The sequence below is a fragment of the Peromyscus maniculatus genome, chromosome X, assembly GCF_049852395.1.
Source record: "Peromyscus maniculatus bairdii isolate BWxNUB_F1_BW_parent chromosome X, HU_Pman_BW_mat_3.1, whole genome shotgun sequence".
NCBI classification, from domain to species: domain Eukaryota; kingdom Metazoa; phylum Chordata; class Mammalia; order Rodentia; family Cricetidae; genus Peromyscus; species Peromyscus maniculatus.
This window is the reverse complement of record NC_134875.1, coordinates 83,048,755-83,065,411: the sequence shown is the minus strand read 5'-3', so window position 1 is coordinate 83,065,411 and position 16,657 is coordinate 83,048,755. Positions and strand designations below refer to the sequence as shown.

At 39.2% G+C, this 16,657-nt stretch overlaps 1 protein-coding gene across 9 annotated transcripts in view; it reads right to left on the bottom strand.

Moving 5' to 3' along the window:
* Positions 1 to 15,716, bottom strand: part of Phka1 (phosphorylase kinase regulatory subunit alpha 1) — a 138,798-nt gene extending 123,082 nt beyond the window's left edge. For all 9 annotated transcript variants that reach the window (XM_076561791.1, XM_076561793.1, XM_076561792.1 and 6 more), the window contains exons 1-5: positions 15,313 to 15,716; positions 13,761 to 13,919; positions 10,698 to 10,745; positions 8,227 to 8,395; positions 1,833 to 1,915 (exon numbers count right to left, since the gene is read on the bottom strand). In XM_076561791.1, the coding sequence (XP_076417906.1) occupies positions 1,833 to 1,915; positions 8,227 to 8,395; positions 10,698 to 10,745; positions 13,761 to 13,919; positions 15,313 to 15,390 (537 nt within the window). In that variant the 5' untranslated portion in view covers positions 15,391 to 15,716. The remainder of the gene's footprint in view (positions 1 to 1,832; positions 1,916 to 8,226; positions 8,396 to 10,697; positions 10,746 to 13,760; positions 13,920 to 15,312) is intronic.
* Positions 15,717 to 16,657: the final 941 nt, after the last annotated feature.

The following is a 16,657-nucleotide window of genomic DNA, read 5'->3' as shown; positions in this document are numbered from 1 at the left end:
ATTAGACTTAAAGTTTTCCTTAGTTATGATAAAAGGTAAATTAGGTATAAAATTTTAGACTCACAAAGATAAATAATAGAATATTTTCTCTAAATTTGCCAAATACAAATGGACTGTATATTGTAACTGTAATCCTTACTCAACAACTGTTTTTGTTGTATACAATTTTACTGTGTTAAAGTTAAAATCTTCCTTTTTAATTAGACAAAAAGGGGAAATGTGGAAGATTCCTTTACACTGTGCAAATATATGTCACTGTGATTGGTTTAATAAAGAAGCTGACTGGCCAATAGCTGGACAGGATAAGGTTAGGTGGGAAAACAAGACTAAGGACACTGAGAAGGAGAAGGGTGGAGTCAGAGGAGTCACCAGCCAGACACAGAGAGGAAACAGGAAGTGCAAGATGAAAGAGAGGTAACACCACATGGCAGAATATAGATTAATATAAATGGGTTAATTTAAAATGTAAGAGTTAGCTAGTAACAAACTTGAGCTATTGGATGAGCATTTATAATTAATATTAAGCCTCTCTGTGGTTATTGAGGAGCAGGCTGATGGGACAGAAAAGTCCCCCTACATCAGAGGGGTCAAGGACACCACAAGAACACAGCCCACAGAATCCGCTAAGCAAGGCTCATAGGGGCTCTCAGAGACTGGAAGCAGCAATCACAGAGCCTGAACGCATCTGCATCAGGCCCTTTGCATATGTGCTGTGGTTGTTTAGCTTAGGGTTTTTGTTAGACTCCTAACAATGGGAATGGAGATGTCTCTTTTGCCTGCTCTGGGACCTATCTCCTCCTACTAGGCTGCACTGACCAGTCTTGATGAGGGTCTACACTTAGTCTTATTGCATCCTGTTATGCTGAGTTCAGTTGATAGCTTTGAAACTTCTACTAAGCATAATGCTTTTTAGTTTTTTTATGTTTTTGCATGGATCACTAGTTCATTCTTTTTTATTATTGAACAATATTACCTTTCATAGACATACTATAATTTGTTTATCCATTCACCTATTGATGGATATTTAGATTATTTGAGGTTTAGGGGATTATGAATAGAGTCTCACTGAACAACAGCAACAGAAAATTCATATTAGTCTAAAGAAAAAACACATTTCTGTAGTGTATAACATAACATTTTATACAGGAAAGTATTATAGATGATAACTTAATATAAACTTACTTCATATGGTAGTTTATAAGGAAAAAAACCTTCTGTATAGTACATTCTAAATATACCAACAATAAACACATCAATAAATTTTATGTACAGTGAAGTGGCCCATAACATCACTCAGTAATTATGATTTCTTTTTAAGATTTCAATTAAAATAAGACCATAAGGGGGCTGGGGATATAGCTCAGTTGGAAGAGTGCTTGCCTGAGGCTCAAATACTAGCACCACATAAAACTGCTCATGGAAGCTCATGCCTGTAACTCAAACACTCCCAGGAAGTAGAGGCAGAAGAAACAGAAGTTTAAGATCACCCTCATGTTTTGGACCAGCTTGAGCTAGTGATGGCTTTAATAAAGTATATTAAATTAAAATAGTAATATAATAAAATGACTACAGTTTAGTCTTAGATTGCCGAGTACACACCATGAGGTATGAAATTGGAAAGAAATGAAAGCATAGTATTGGGACCCTCTTGATCACTCTACCACGTGTGAGAGGGCAAGCAGGGGAATGAAAATCTTAGTAAAGAAATTGAAAATGGTTTTGTTAGGAGCCTTTTTAATTAGTTTATTATAAGGTTTACCGTATGAGAAGAAATGGGTTGTTCAGTACATCAAAAAACCACACTTTAAGTCCATTCTAAAAGAAGTACTTACAGCAGTTTTATATGCAGCTTCAATGTAAAACACAAGGTTCTGTATAAAATTGACTTCATCTAGGCTGTGGATGATATGGAGTCCTGAAGGAAAAAGATAGAGTTGGTCAGTTATCACTCAGGGCCCCAGAAATGACAATGACTTAGTGAACTCAGCTTACATCAACTTCATTTCAATTGACTTGTACTTACCTGTCCAGCATAACTGGCTTATATCGTTCTTCCCCATATGTTATTAAACACTTTGTACTCAGATAGTCTATCATATAGCTCATTGATCCCAAGTATATAGTATAACGGTTTTTATTGTGTATATAGTATATATCCATCACCATCAATGTTGGGATATGTTCATCACAACAAAAAGTAATTCTTTATTTACTGGACACTCATATAAATGGAAGTGTATAGCATGCAGGCTTTATGTCAGTGTTTGTTCACCAACACAATATTTTGAAGGACCCTTTTTGTTGTGAGATGCATCAGTACTTCCTTTACTGCAAAAAAATACTGAATTGTATGAATGCACCACATTTTACTTATGTAATCATCACGTTACAGACATTGGATTGTTTCTACTTTTTAGCTATCATAAATGCTGCTGCTATAAATATTCGTGTACACCTTTTTGTGTGTGAACATGTTGCCATTTTTCTTGAATATCTAGATACTTAGGAGAGAAACTGCTAGATTATATGGCAACTATATTTAAGCTTCTGAGGCATTACTAGACTGCTCTCCAAAATGGTTGTATAAATTTACATTAAATTTTGTTTTCATTTATATTTATTTGTGTGTGTGCATGCCATGGTACACAAAGTCAGAGGACAACTTGAGGAGAGTTGGTTCTCAGATTCCACCATATGGGTCCAGGGATTACATTCAGGTTGTCACGTTTTTTACCAAGCACTTTTATTTGCTGAGACTCCTCCTTCCCCTCATTTTACATTTCTCAGAGCAGTGGATGAAGGAGCAATTTCTCCCTATCTTCAGCAACACCTTTTATCTGTCTTCTTGATTACTATAATTCTAGAGTGGATGAAGTGGTTCCTATGGTGATTCAGGTCAGCAGTTCTCTAGTGTCTAATGATGCACAGCATCTTTTCATGTACTTAGTGGTTATTTACTCTTTAAAGAAAAATCAATTCAGATCCCCTAGCCACTTTTTAAATATTTTGAGCTTTTTTTTATGTGTATGGGTATCTTTGCCTGCATGTATGTCTGTGTACCACATGTCCATGGGGTCCAGAAGAAGGCATCAGATTGCCTGGAACTAGAGTTAGAGATGGTTGTTAGCTACCATATGGGTGCTAAGAACTGAACCAGGTCCTCTGGAAGAGCAGCCAGTGCTATTAAATACTGGTTCATCTTTTTAGCCCACTATGGCCATTTTAAAGGAAGCTATTTTTTTCTTTTCTTTTTCTCTTTTGTTTTAAAACAGGATCTCGCTATAGCCTCAAATTTGAGACCCCCACACCTTTACCTTCCAACTACTAGGTTTAGAAGCATCTACCATCCCACCACATCTGACTTAATTATGCTGGTAGTCTAAATAATGAGTTATGAGAATTCTTTATACTTTATAGCTTATATATGATTTGCAAATATTTTCTTCTATATCTATGTTGATTTTACAGACACACATGACACAAATACATACATACATGAGACAGAGAGGTGTTTGTTTTTTAAATGGAGTCATATAGGTAAGCATCGAATTTGCTATTTAGTTGAGGATGACCATTAACTCTGGATCCTCCTACCTATATCTCCCAAGTGCTAGGATCACAAACTGACATCATACTATACATAGATTCTCTTTTACTTTCTTGAATGGGTCCTTGGAAGCATAAATATTAATTTTGGTAAATTACTATTATGATTTTTTCTTTAGCTGTTTATGCTTTTGCTATCATATCCAAGAGAATTCTCCCTCTTTTTTTCCTTCTTTCCTTTTTTTGAGAAAAGAGCCCCATGTATCCTAAGATGATCTTGAACTCACTGTGCAGTTGAGCCTGGCCTTGAACTCCCAATCCTCTTGCTTTGTGTCTAAATTTTTAATTTGAAAACTGGGTATTATTATAGAGTACATTGTGAGAACACTAGATCCTGATACCCTCTTCTCTGGGGATTGTTTTTGTTTATTTAGGGATTTGACTGAACTCTCTCTGCTGTGGATATCGCTCTGTATGCTGTGAATGTGTGTTGCTTTGATTGATTGATAAATAAAATGCTGATTTGCCAGTAGCCAGGCTGGAAGTATAATATAGGTGGGATAAGGAGAGAGAAGAATTCTGGGAACAGGAAGGCTGAGTCAGGAGTTGCCAGCCAGCCACAGAGGAAACAAGAGGTAAAAGTACCGGTAAGCCACAAGCCACGTGGCAACTTATAGATTAATAAAAATGGGTTAATTTAAGATATAAGAACTAGATAACAAGAAGCCTGCCATGGCCATACAGTTTATAAGTAATATAAGTGTGTGTTTACTTGGGTCTGAGTGGCTGCGGGCCCAGGCTGGACTGGAAAAAAACTCCAGCTACATCTTTCAGTAAAATGTATTCCCCCAGTGTACACAGCCTCTGGTAGTCCTCAGAGGATACAGCCTTGGGGACATGCATTGTCATCCTTAGAAGATAATGTTGCTATTGGGGAGAGGAGCTCATTAACTATCTTTTTCCAAGATGTGGTAGATATCTGCCTCTGTTGGTATCAAGGTAAGCCCACACCACCGACTTCAACTGATCACTCTGTTGTTTTGTAGAATCACCAAACATAAATTGCTCCATCATTTTAAACAATTAAACTCAGGCCCTTTCCCATACAATCTTTGAGTCAAGTCTTTGATACTTGGGCTAACACCTAGAAGCACCCCTTAGCTTTCTTTGGATCTGTTAAAATTTCTAGCTAATCTGTCTTTTAGTTTCTTGTTGTTACTGAACAGTTAACCTCATCTAAATTATTTAGACATGTTTTTAAAAAGACTTAACTTTGTTGTGTGTGGGTTTTGCCAGCATGGGTGCACCGTGTGCATGCAGTGCCTGTAGAGGCCAGAAGAAGGCATCATATCTCCTGCAACTGGAGTTACAGATGGTTGTGAGCCATCACGTAGGGGCTGAAACTTGAGCCCAAGTTCTCTGGAAGAGCAGCCAGTACTCTTAACTGCTGAGTCATCTATCCGGCCCTTCATCTTAATTACTAAGAACCAAAATCTGCATTGAACTTTCCCAAACTTCCTTCAAGAAGTTAATTTTCTTAAGAAGAGCTAAAGGGCTTTGCTTTTACAGTTTGTTTCTACCCTCCATCAAAACTTCTGTGCCAGGGCTCCAGCGCTGGTGGGGTACAGAGGTCTATTTCCTTTGGAATGACACTTCCGTTTTCCACACTAGGCTCTGGACAGGAGTTGGAGCTTCTGATCATCCCAGCTTGCATATTCCAGTGTAGGATGGTGGATGAACCAACCAAGAAGCAGACAACCTAGTATTCTCACTCTACTCTAAGGCAGATTCTACTTCACTGGTGTCTGGGGGTATGGAGGACCCCAAAGCTGTACTTGCCTGAACTAGGGCCTCTGCAATACAGAGCTTGGGAGAATGATAAATGATGCCAGCCTATTTTCTGAGGGAGAATCAGGAACATTAAACTAGAGCAATGGTTCTCAACCTGTAGGCTGTGACCCCTTTGGCAAACCTCTAGCTCCAAAAATATTTAGATTACCTTTTGTAACAGTAGCAAAATTACAGTTATGAAGTAGCAATGGAAATAATTTCATGGTTGGGAGTCAGCACAACCTGAGGAACTGTACTAAATGGTCATAGCATTATGAAGGTTGAGAACCACTGCATTATAGCTTAGGAGAGAGGAAGCCTGTGTTCTGGTTATATCCACCTCAGACAATGATTCAATTATCCTGAGTTGGGATAGGAGAGAGATTGAGACCAGATACCACAGTCTCTCACTGTTCTAAATAATTAATTTCTTGGAGTGCTTCTCTACTTACTGTATGTCCCTTTGGGCAATTTCCAATGGCTTCAAAGGACTTATTTGTTCTTAAATTTTCAGCATTTTTGGCTGTTTTGCTGGAGTCTATGGAGCTCTTCATGCTACCACTGTATAAGCTGCAATCAAATTCTATGTAAATCTATCTTCAAAAACATTGCTAATACTCTATGGAGATTTTTCACACTCTTCACCAATTATATCTAACAAAGTTCCTTTTTAATTTCAATTCAAATGCACTATACAAAATTTGTGTGATTTCTTGCAAAAGTATTTCACTAACGTCTTTGCTAATCTTCCATCTTGATTTTGTCCCCCATCCAATCTATCTTCTTGTTAGTAGAATGAACCACCTTAAAGTCCCTTGGTTATCTTCATTGAATGGCTCTCTACAGATTGAAGACTATAATTTCAAACTATTTAGCATGCTATACAAAGTCCTCAAATAGCTAGCCCTAACTTACCTTGATGACCAGTGCCTTCCAAACTTCTATAATTATTATTATTACTTTCCCTTTCTGAATTGTAAGTTTTGATTTATTCACTTATTTCCCAAAGACTTAATCAAATAATATCCACTGTATTACAAGCACCTATCAAGGTCAGCTGACTGAATTGAAAATTAATTAAGTTAGGAATCAATAAACATTTGTTTAATGAATATATCTCATGAGCCTTTTTAAAGTATCTCTGCTTCCATCTGGGGGATCATTTTAAAAACCATCAGGAATATTTAGTCAGTACCTGCCTTTTTTTTAACACACTTTTAGTCCAGCACTTGGGAGGCAGAGGCAGGTGGATCTCTGAGTTTAAGGCCAACCTGGTCTACAGAGCAAATTCCAGTACAGCCAGGGCTACACAGAAAAACCTTGTCTCAAACAAAACAACAACAATAAAATAAACAGCTTCCAGGGTTGGAATTAAAATATTTTTCAAAATGAAATTATAACTACCATTCTATTTAAATAAATAAAACAAAATTATATTTATTCTGGAAGAAATTTCTCGTCCAAAAGAAAACTAACTGGGTAGCCAATTCATAGTTTTGCAGAAAGGTTATTCAGACTCTAGACTATGTGTTCTAGAAGAAAAAAATAAAGAGTTTATCGGCAAGCATTTATTTGAAAGAGAAAGAGAGAAGAATATCCTGAGGGGATTCCCACTTTGGGTGCCTTTAGTATCAAATAGGAAGACAAAGAAATTGAAATGTCAAAAATGCAGGATTCAGGACTGAGCAGACGGCTCTGCTGTAAAAGTACCTGCCTTGCAATTAGGAAGACTTGAGTCGTGATCCCCAGAAACCACAGAAAAGCTGGGCACGGTCATGCACATCTGTAACTCTAGCTCTGGGGGAGGGGGGAGAGAGAGGCAGTGTTCACTAGTCAGTCAGTCTAGCAATCAGTAAGCTTTGAGTTCAGTGAGAGACCCTGTTTCAAAAGATAAGACGAAAAGCAATGGAGAAGACACCTGATGTCAACCTCTGACCTCCACATACATAGGCAGACACACAAACATGTACTTCTATCCACATAGGAACACACGCACTACAGATACACACACGAGTGTGGTACTAGCTGGATATGACGGTGCACACCTATAATCTCAGCTAATTGCGAGGCTGATGAAGGAAGATTACAAGTTTGAGGCTAGCCTGGGCAATTTAGTGAACCCCTCTCTCTCAAAAAAATGTAAAGAGCTAGGATTTTAGCTTAGTGGAAGAGTGCTTGCCTAGCATGTGTGAGTCCCTGCCTTGAAACCCTAGCACCACAGAAAAAAAATGGTATTGTAACTACGTTAACTTACTCGGCTGGCCTGGAACTTGCAACAATCCTTCTGCATCTGCCTCCCAAGTGTTAGAATTATAGACAGATGTGAGTTACCATATTTCTTACAATTTTCTTTTACATATCAAGCATCAAAATATAATCACAAACTACTTACATAGAATATTGTTTAATAATAAAACATATATTTACATTCAGATCATACTCATAAAGAGTATATAAAGTGGGTGGTTCTGTAGCTACACTAATCACAGGGATACTAGTGTATAGTATGAAAATAAGAAAAAAAACTTCAACCTTCCTTCCTATCTCCTGGCAACTGAGAATTAATAAATAATAAAAATGCCTGTCTAAAACCTAGCCAAGAATTCCAGGTTCCTATTTTGAAAGAGTATTAATTAGCTTAGCACTGCAAATTTGTTTCTCAATACAATAAGATATATCCTAGACCTCAAAAAACTTATCTAGCTGTACAAAACTTTTAAAATCCCATTATTTCTAATGTGCTTCTTTGAAGATATTTTATTTTCTGGCCAATACCTACAGAGTAGCCAAAAGAATCAGAGTAGATGCTCCAAGCTTAGGGGTGTGCAGTAACTCTCTCCTTGTACTGACCTGAGGCAGTCATTTGTGCTAGGAAGAGCAGGTACACAGAAGTAGCATCCAACTGGAGGTGTCCCCACTGGTCATCACCCACTACCGTGGCACAAGTTGTGGTGTTGTACTTGGCATGGAGGCTATCCTTAGTACTCTGACTATACTTGAAGGACTCTACTTTATCCACCTGGAAAGAAAACAGTAGAAGAAGGATAGTCAGAAAAGTCAACCCACATGCTATGTATCTGTGGTATTATGGCATACACCAGTGCACTCTGCCTTCCCTAAGCCTAACCCTGAGTGAATATTTAAAGTAAATTGTTACCTGTTTTCCCTACACTGAAAAATCTGTTACTTTTAATAAAAAAAAATAACAAATGGTTAAAACAAAAACAAAAACAAAAAAAAACCCACCTAGCTATTTCCTGTTCATCCTCTCTTCTATGCTTTTCAAATGTTTGCTTTGCCATATTATAGAGAAACTGGAAATTCAAAGTATTAACACTTTAGTAAGATAACTTAGTGTTACACATTTGTTCCTGAAATTAAAGTAGGAATCTACAGATACATTGAGAGAAGAGACTATTTTTATTTAGGCATGTGTGCATAGCAGTTTGTAGGTGTGGGTACCCCCAGAGGCCAGAAGAGGGCATCAGATTCCTTGGAGCTGAAGTTATAGGCAGTTGTGAGCCACCCAACAAACTCAGGTCCTCTGCAAGAGCAATATGTGCTCTTAACCTCTGAGCCATCTCTCTAACTCCAAGATGATAAATTTTGAAGATACCATAAAAAGTGTTAATGAGAACCATATAGAGTAATAGAGAAATAGTATTATAGAAAGCTGAAATTATAAATTAGAAGAGACTCGTTGGGAGCTGGGGATATAGCTTAGTGGTAATGTGCATAAGGTTCTGAGCGTGCATAAGGCCCTAGGTTCAATTTCTAACACACACACACACACACACACACACACACACACACGGAGAGAGAGACAGAGACACAGAGAGAGAAAGTGAGAGAGAGAGAGAGAGAGAGAGAGAGAGAGAGAGGGAGGGAGGGAGGGAGGGAGGGAGGGAGGGAGGAAGGAAGGAAGGAAGGAAGGAAGGAAGGAAGGAAGGAAGGAAGGAAGGAAGGAAGGAAGGAAGGAAGGAAGGAAGGAAGACAGCCGGGTGGTGGTGGCACACACATTTAATCCTAGCACTGGGGAGGCAGAGCAGGGTGGATCTCTGTGAATTCGAGGCCAGCCTGGGCTACAGAGTGAGTTCTAGGAAAAGGTGCAAAGCTACAGAGAAACCCTGTCTCGAAAAACAAAAAACAAAAAACAAAACAAAACAAAAAAGTAAGTCAGTCCAGACAGGAAACCTTGGGTAAAAGTTCCTGACCTAATTTCTGAAATGTAGTTGTGATTGTTTAGGCCTCTGATGTATAATAACCAGGACATCTTAAATATGTTCATGAAACATGAACTATACCTATTTAATAAGACAGAAAGTATAAATATCTGAAATACAAATGAAGTAAAAATAGAGAGAAAAATGATATGTGAACAGACTAGTAAAGAGGTATGTACAATAATTAATTGTATATACATTTAAAAATCTTTTGTAGATAAGGAAGTTTAGAAGTTGAGAGTTGATTTCTTTCTATTTTCACATAGTTAAGTCAGATTAAATATGTACATGTTTTGAGATCTTAGAATAAAGTTATCTTACTAAACTACATTTGTGTGGAGAAAATGTCATAAACTTAAAACATGCATGGTAGACTTTAAAAATATTTGCAATGTATGTGACACATGTTTAATATCCATAGTGTACATGAACTCAGTAGGCAAGAAACAGACAATCACAAAGAAAAAGAGGCAAAGCTCTAGCAGGTAATTCACCAGTAAGGGACTACAGATTTTCAACTCATATATAAAAGGATATTCAGCTACACTAAAGGACAGGGAATGCTAATCACTTGAAGTTCAAGATCCCTTATCCCCAATCCTAAAATTGAAAATACTTTTATTTTTTTTCTAACTACATTTTACATCAATACTCATTTGGTGGAAACCCTAAATTCAAATCAATATAGGGCTATTTATAGGCTTTATTCCATTTGGTGTAAAAGGAATGATTCCCCACAAAGAAATGGTTTTTTTTATTGTAGAGTATTTTTCTCTATCCACTGAAGACATGAGAAATTATATGATACGTGTATATGTTATCTTTTTAAAATTCTGAAAACGTATTAGTTCTAGAACTGATCTGGATCTAAGAGTTTAAACAGTTTTTTAAAAAAATCATTTGTAAAAGGAGGAAAAAGACTGGAAGGAAAAACGCCCGTTGTAACAGGGTGGTAAGTGTGTGTGTGTGACAATCCCCCACATGAGAGTTCCAAACTTTCTAAAATTAGAGTGGACTATTTGTGAATCTGAAAAGGGGCTATAGGCATGACTAGGACGTCGTCCGCTGGTTTCTTAGCAGTTGTTGCCCATTCCATACCTGTCTGATCATGCAGTGCAGCAGTCCCCTCATCAGCTTCACTACACTCTGCAGAAAGAAATGGAAACAAGGCTGTTAGAAAGAGACTGAGATACAAGACCGCTTACTCAGCAACTTCAGTCGGTACATGACCTTTTGAGAACAAGTAACCCTATCCTGGGTTCTATTTACATGGCATTTCCTTTATAGGTACACAGAACAGACTGCAGCTAAAAGCTGAAGAATCAAAAGCCATAGTTTATGAATCCTTGGATTTAAATAATAATATATGCTTGGCAGTTTTACCTAAAAATAAGCTAACCATCTAGCAGGGGAGACTCCACCTAGGGAAAAGGAGCAAGTCAACTCGCATAGCTCTAAGGATCCTCTAGTATATGCCCTACAGCCTCCATAGCTTCTTTTCAAGTTTTTCATTTTATTTCTAAAGATTTCTTTTTCATTTTACATGTATGGGTGTTTGGATTATATGTACAGATCACATGCATGCCTGGCAAGAGTAGCAAGTATGTTTTAGAACATCACAGCATAGAATAGCTTCTCCACCTCTCTACACAGCTTTCTGTTTCACAATCTAGAAGATCTTCAATTGGCCTTGTGTTCCACAGACCACACTATGAGAAATTTTTTAAGGAATACCGTGAGGGTGACTCTAAAATAAAGACACTCTTAAGAGAAACAGCAAGTTGCTACTGTTTGGTAGGATATTGTGTTTGGTTTTACTTAGAAAGGTGGGTTTTCAGGCACACAGAGTTTGAAGAACCATAGAATACACAGGGAAAACTAGTAAGTAGACAAATAAAAACTAGTTTGGATCTCAAGTGAGATTAGAGTTAAAGGAAAAGATCTGGAAATCATTCTCATAAAGGTGTGAAAAGCCATGAAAAAAAGATGAGAGATGATACAGGAGAATAAAAGAACCAGAACTGGAAGCAGCCAAAGAAACCACAATTTACCTGAATATTTATTTTTTATAGCTATGAGACTGTGTGTATATGCACAAGCAAGGGGATATTTGTAAAAGTATATTCGTGTATAATTCTATTTCCAATATACAATATAGAAGTTAGTTAAAGCCATTTCTTTTTCTCATCCACAATTCTCTTCTATTCTCAGAGTTTATGAGAGAGAAGCTAAAATAAAAGTTGGAAGAAAGTATATAAATGATTAACAATGCTTTGGGGGAAATCTACACAGTAATGTTATGTTGGCAATAGGTAGAAATTTAATCCATGGATGTATTGGATTTAATTTACTAATTATAGATCAGTTATTATCTAGGCATATTATTAGATCTGTCTATAATAGAATCTTAAACTATTTGAAAGTGAGGTCCAGTAAGGCTATCTCTGAAAAGCTTTCCAAGCAATTCCAATGTACCACCAGAGTTTAGAATTACTTATCTGGGTCAGAGACAAATCCAATCCATAACTGTTTCTGTAAATAAAGTTTTATTGGAACTCTGCCATGCTAATTCTTTACATATCATCTCTGTTTTTTTCTGCTATACCTACAGAGCTGAGTAATTAGAGACAAGTGACCTATATGCCAAAAATATTGATTATCTGACCCTTTACAAGGATGGGTGCGTTTCTAATCCCCACTCTAAATTAATGCTGACATGTTTTTTAAAACAAGAGATCTAACAATCAAATTTGTTTTGATTCATACAACAAGTCCATATAAAAATTAGAGTTCCCACAAAAGCTTTTCTGAAGCTATTTCCCATTTCCACAATATTTTGAAACATTCTAAAGTTACTAATAGGGTGACATAAAAATATTTTTCAGCTATGTGAAAGGTTGTATAACAGGACACTAAAATTTTAGAACTGGCAATTCACCTTTTTCCTCATTTTCCCACTTGGGTCAAATAAGGAAAGATACCAACTCAGCAGGATGATGGGACAACAGATTTATTCTAGTAATCTTGAAATGTTTTGATCAAATTATATCAGGCATGTATTTACAAGGAACTACTGAGATCAAAATACCAAAACATTCAGGATAGGATGTAGGACTAGGGGTTTTAAAAAATACTACTATGTCTTCCAAATTTCTATTATGACGTTATTTCTACTAAAGTCTGTACTTCCTAGGCTAAAGCAAAAACTCCATCAATTTTTGTGTCTCTCAGTAATGGCTTGAAAGAATTACACAAACGCCTGCTGTTGATGATGATAGCACAGTGAGACTTGTCTCACTGCCGGGAACTACAACTTCTGAATATATTGCTGCTCTTAAAAATAACCAAATCTCAATATCCTGACTTATAGATCACAAACGGAGCTCTGGTTTTCTAAGTTCAAGGGAAACAACAGGAGAAAATGGCTGGTCTGGTAAGGCTCCTTCTCATTAATGAAAAAGGATCCCCATATACTTACAACTGATAGCAGAGTGCTTTATCATTAAAGGTCTCATGTAATCCAAATGATGCCAAATCATTGCTTTCTTAGACACTTCAGAGGACATAGTTCCCTTCGTGTCCAGAAGTTCTATAAAGGATGCTAACTTACTGAGGGGAAGGTGCCTTAAAAGTTGGCTTAAGATCATCTCCTGACTCTGACCTCAATTTGTCCCCAGGCAGGCAACAGGCTCTCTAAAATAGTGGTCACAGCTATACAGATCAACATTACTTTTGTCTAGTGAGGACGGCCTGTTGATTTATGTCAGTTATGCTTATATAGATACAATTATTTTCCAAAAATAAGTAAAATAGTATATATCTGCTCCCAAATAGTCTTCTCAATGAAATGGTGGAACCTGAAAATACACTTAGGGGATTATTAACTTTAGGAACTTATTTAGGAACTTATCAGGGTAGAATTTTTAAAGTAATGAACATACTGTACCCCTTCCCTTGAATCTGCCATTTTCAAGTTTCCACTGCAATAACCAAACCAAACCAAACTAAACTGAACCAAAACTGCTTCAGCTACAGTACAGGAAACCTTTCTAGAAGGCAGTTTCAGCTAGACGGCCTAGGGATGACATTCCTTTCAACTCCCACTCACTCTACTACAACCACACTTAGCTCCACATCTCCACGGGAGTTTATTTTGATTACCTGCTCCAGTTCATAGGCCTTTGCCTTGTCCTCATCACGGTCTGCATTTTTCCGATATGCCAGGCCCAAACCCCACACAGCCAGGATGCTATACACATTATCTCGGACCCAGGCATCCTTCTGATCATAACTGGCCGGAAGCAATCCTGTTACTGGATTCTGCAAGATCAATCAAGAGAGGACAGACAGTTAAGTTCAGAGTGTTAAAGGAAACAATCTATGAAATATTTGATTTGGAAATTTTAGTCTTTCTCCTTCTTCCCCAACTTTACCAAGTTATAACTGACAATAAAATTATAAATATTTACAGCCTGCAACATTATAATTTGACACATACATGAATGTACTGCGGAATGACTAGCACAATCAAGTTACTACGTCCATCACCTCACTTTGAAATGGTGGGATTTGCTCTCTCAGCAAATTTCAAGTATACAATGAAAGTATTATAGACTACTCAGTGTGCTGCTGTTGCTAATCTGTGTTGCAAAATATACTCATTTTGTAACAGAAAGTTTGTTCTCTTCCCTCAAGCTATCTTAAGACCAAGGAAAGAGCTAGCTGAAGGCTTAAAAATCCCAAATATGGGTATCATTAAAATAAAGGCATTATTAAAGGTATTATTATTACATGTATTACTAAGAATTTCTAAAATCATTTTTTTAAATTCAACTACTAATAAAGTAAAGGAGCAGAAGAAATATATTTAGAAACATATACAGTCAGGTGTGGTGCCTTATGCCTATAATTCCTTGGCTGGAGAGACTGAAGCAGGAAGACTGATGTTATTTCAAGGCCAGCCCTGGCTACATAGTGAGTTTCAGGCCATCGTGGGCCACAGAGTAAGACTTTGTTCCCAAAACAAACCAAACAACTCCGAAAAGTATGTATTAGCCAGGTGCTATGGTGCATACCTGTAATCTCAGCACTGAGGAGATAAAGCAGGTGGATGGGGAGTTTGAGGTCAGCCTGGGCTACATGGTGAAATCCTGCCTCGAACAAACAAAACAAAAACAACTTAGGAAAAAAAAAACAAAAAAACCCACTGGCTTATGATCTGTTATCTAAACTCAGAAGGCTGTGGCAGAAAGATCCCAAGTTCAAGGCCAGCCTAAGCCACTGAGCAAAACTGTTTAAATAGTTTACACAAAGCTTAAAAGTATACACAAAGTGCCTTGACCTTCAAAATAGTCTAAGGTCTCATAGGATAGCTAAATGTTCTCCTCCATTTGGTGGGGGGTGGAAAGAGATGGCACAAACCTGGGGTGAGGGCGTCAATAAACAAGTGTTGACACCTCTTGCAACTCTGGTCCTGGAACCGAGCTGTAGCTGGGGGGGGCGGGGGGGAGTGTTACCCTGAGCTCAGAAACCACTACTGAGGAATTACTGCAGAGGGGCGGGGGTTGTTCATGCCACACTTGGGTTCTTTACTCGGGTTTAACGTGTAACTTTCTTTCAGGATCTTTTAGGGCTTCCGCACAGACAAATGCATTCCAGGGTTCACCCAGGGTCAGTGTCCAGCCGCTCTCACTTCACCCCTGCTTACACTTACCTGATGGCACAGGATGGTCTGATGCACCAGCCGAGCATAGCCATCCAGGCGAACCCCCGAGTTACTCCGGCTCCTCATCGCGCCAGGTCCCTAATCCCCCAATCCACACTCGGGAAGCTTGGACACCAGGCCTGCGGAAACCTTCGAAGCGCTGGTTCACTTGCGTGGCCAATGGTTCCCGCGCAGCGCCCTGCTCCAGCGGCCTCGGAGTCCGCTCAGGCGACGGCTCAGCTTCCGGTGCTCTAGGCTTCGGCCCGCAACGCCCCGGTCTCCCCTCAGTCTCCCGTGACCTCCAGGTGCCGAATCGGCATCCTCCGTTCCACTGAAAGGGACCGCGGCGGCCCGGCCGGGAGACTCCAGGCTGGCAAGTGCGGCGGGTCAGCGGCCCTAGCACCGCCTCCCCTGGCGAGCGTGCGGGGGCGGGGCGTGGGTCCTGCAGCTGCGCGCTGCGCCCACGGGCTGGCCGCTCACTGCCCAGAATGTGTCCCCGTAGGCAATGTGCTCTCCTGGGGTTATTTTCGAAACACTGCAAGTGACTATTTTAATTTTGCACGCCTGTTGTGCGCACAGGCAGTTGCTCTCACTTCTGAAGGACTAGTTTTAGGAACCCACGGGAACTTCAAAACTGAAAGGAGAGACGCGTTTGCGCTCAAGGGCTGAGCGATTCGATTTCCGGATCTTTATTTGACTTAAAAGTTGGATTAAACTCTGAAGCCAAACAAAAGAGAGCTCCCTGGGGTTATTGCCTCCTTAGAGCCCGCAGAGTGGGAAGGAAGAAGCAGTTAGGGATCTTTGAGGAAGCAAGTGTTGCAGGCGGGAGCGAGCAGCGACCGAGGGTGGCCTTGATGGGACAGCTGGCAAGGGAGTATCTGCTTTGGAAGGCTTCCCCATAGTGTGTAGGTGACAAAGATTCAGCTGAAAATAAAGTGGGAGAGAGGGTTAGGGAAGAAGGCTGCAGAGGACACTGTGACAGGTTTGGGGAATTGCTTCTTGCAAGCGGTCCCCAGGGCCTTTGCTTCCGCGCTCTACTGTCCCCACCCCCACCTTTTGCTCTCTGCTGTTCCAAATCCTGCACCCCAGTCAGGGCTCAGCTGGAGTACCACCTGCTTTCTGAAGTGCGGGGTAAGAGAATTAGGCTGTCGCTTGACCTTTCGAGTTCTAAATCTAAGCCTTCCCTGGCTACTTTACTCTGGCCACAGTGATTTTGCATTTTCGTTCATCTTTTTTTTTTTCTCTCTCTCTCTTAAGTTTCTTTTCCTTACTAGCTGCCTCTGGGCCACCACTGCCGGCGCCACAGCCTGCTCTTCACTAAGTATAGCAAAGAGCACCTTGGAAAGTGACTAGC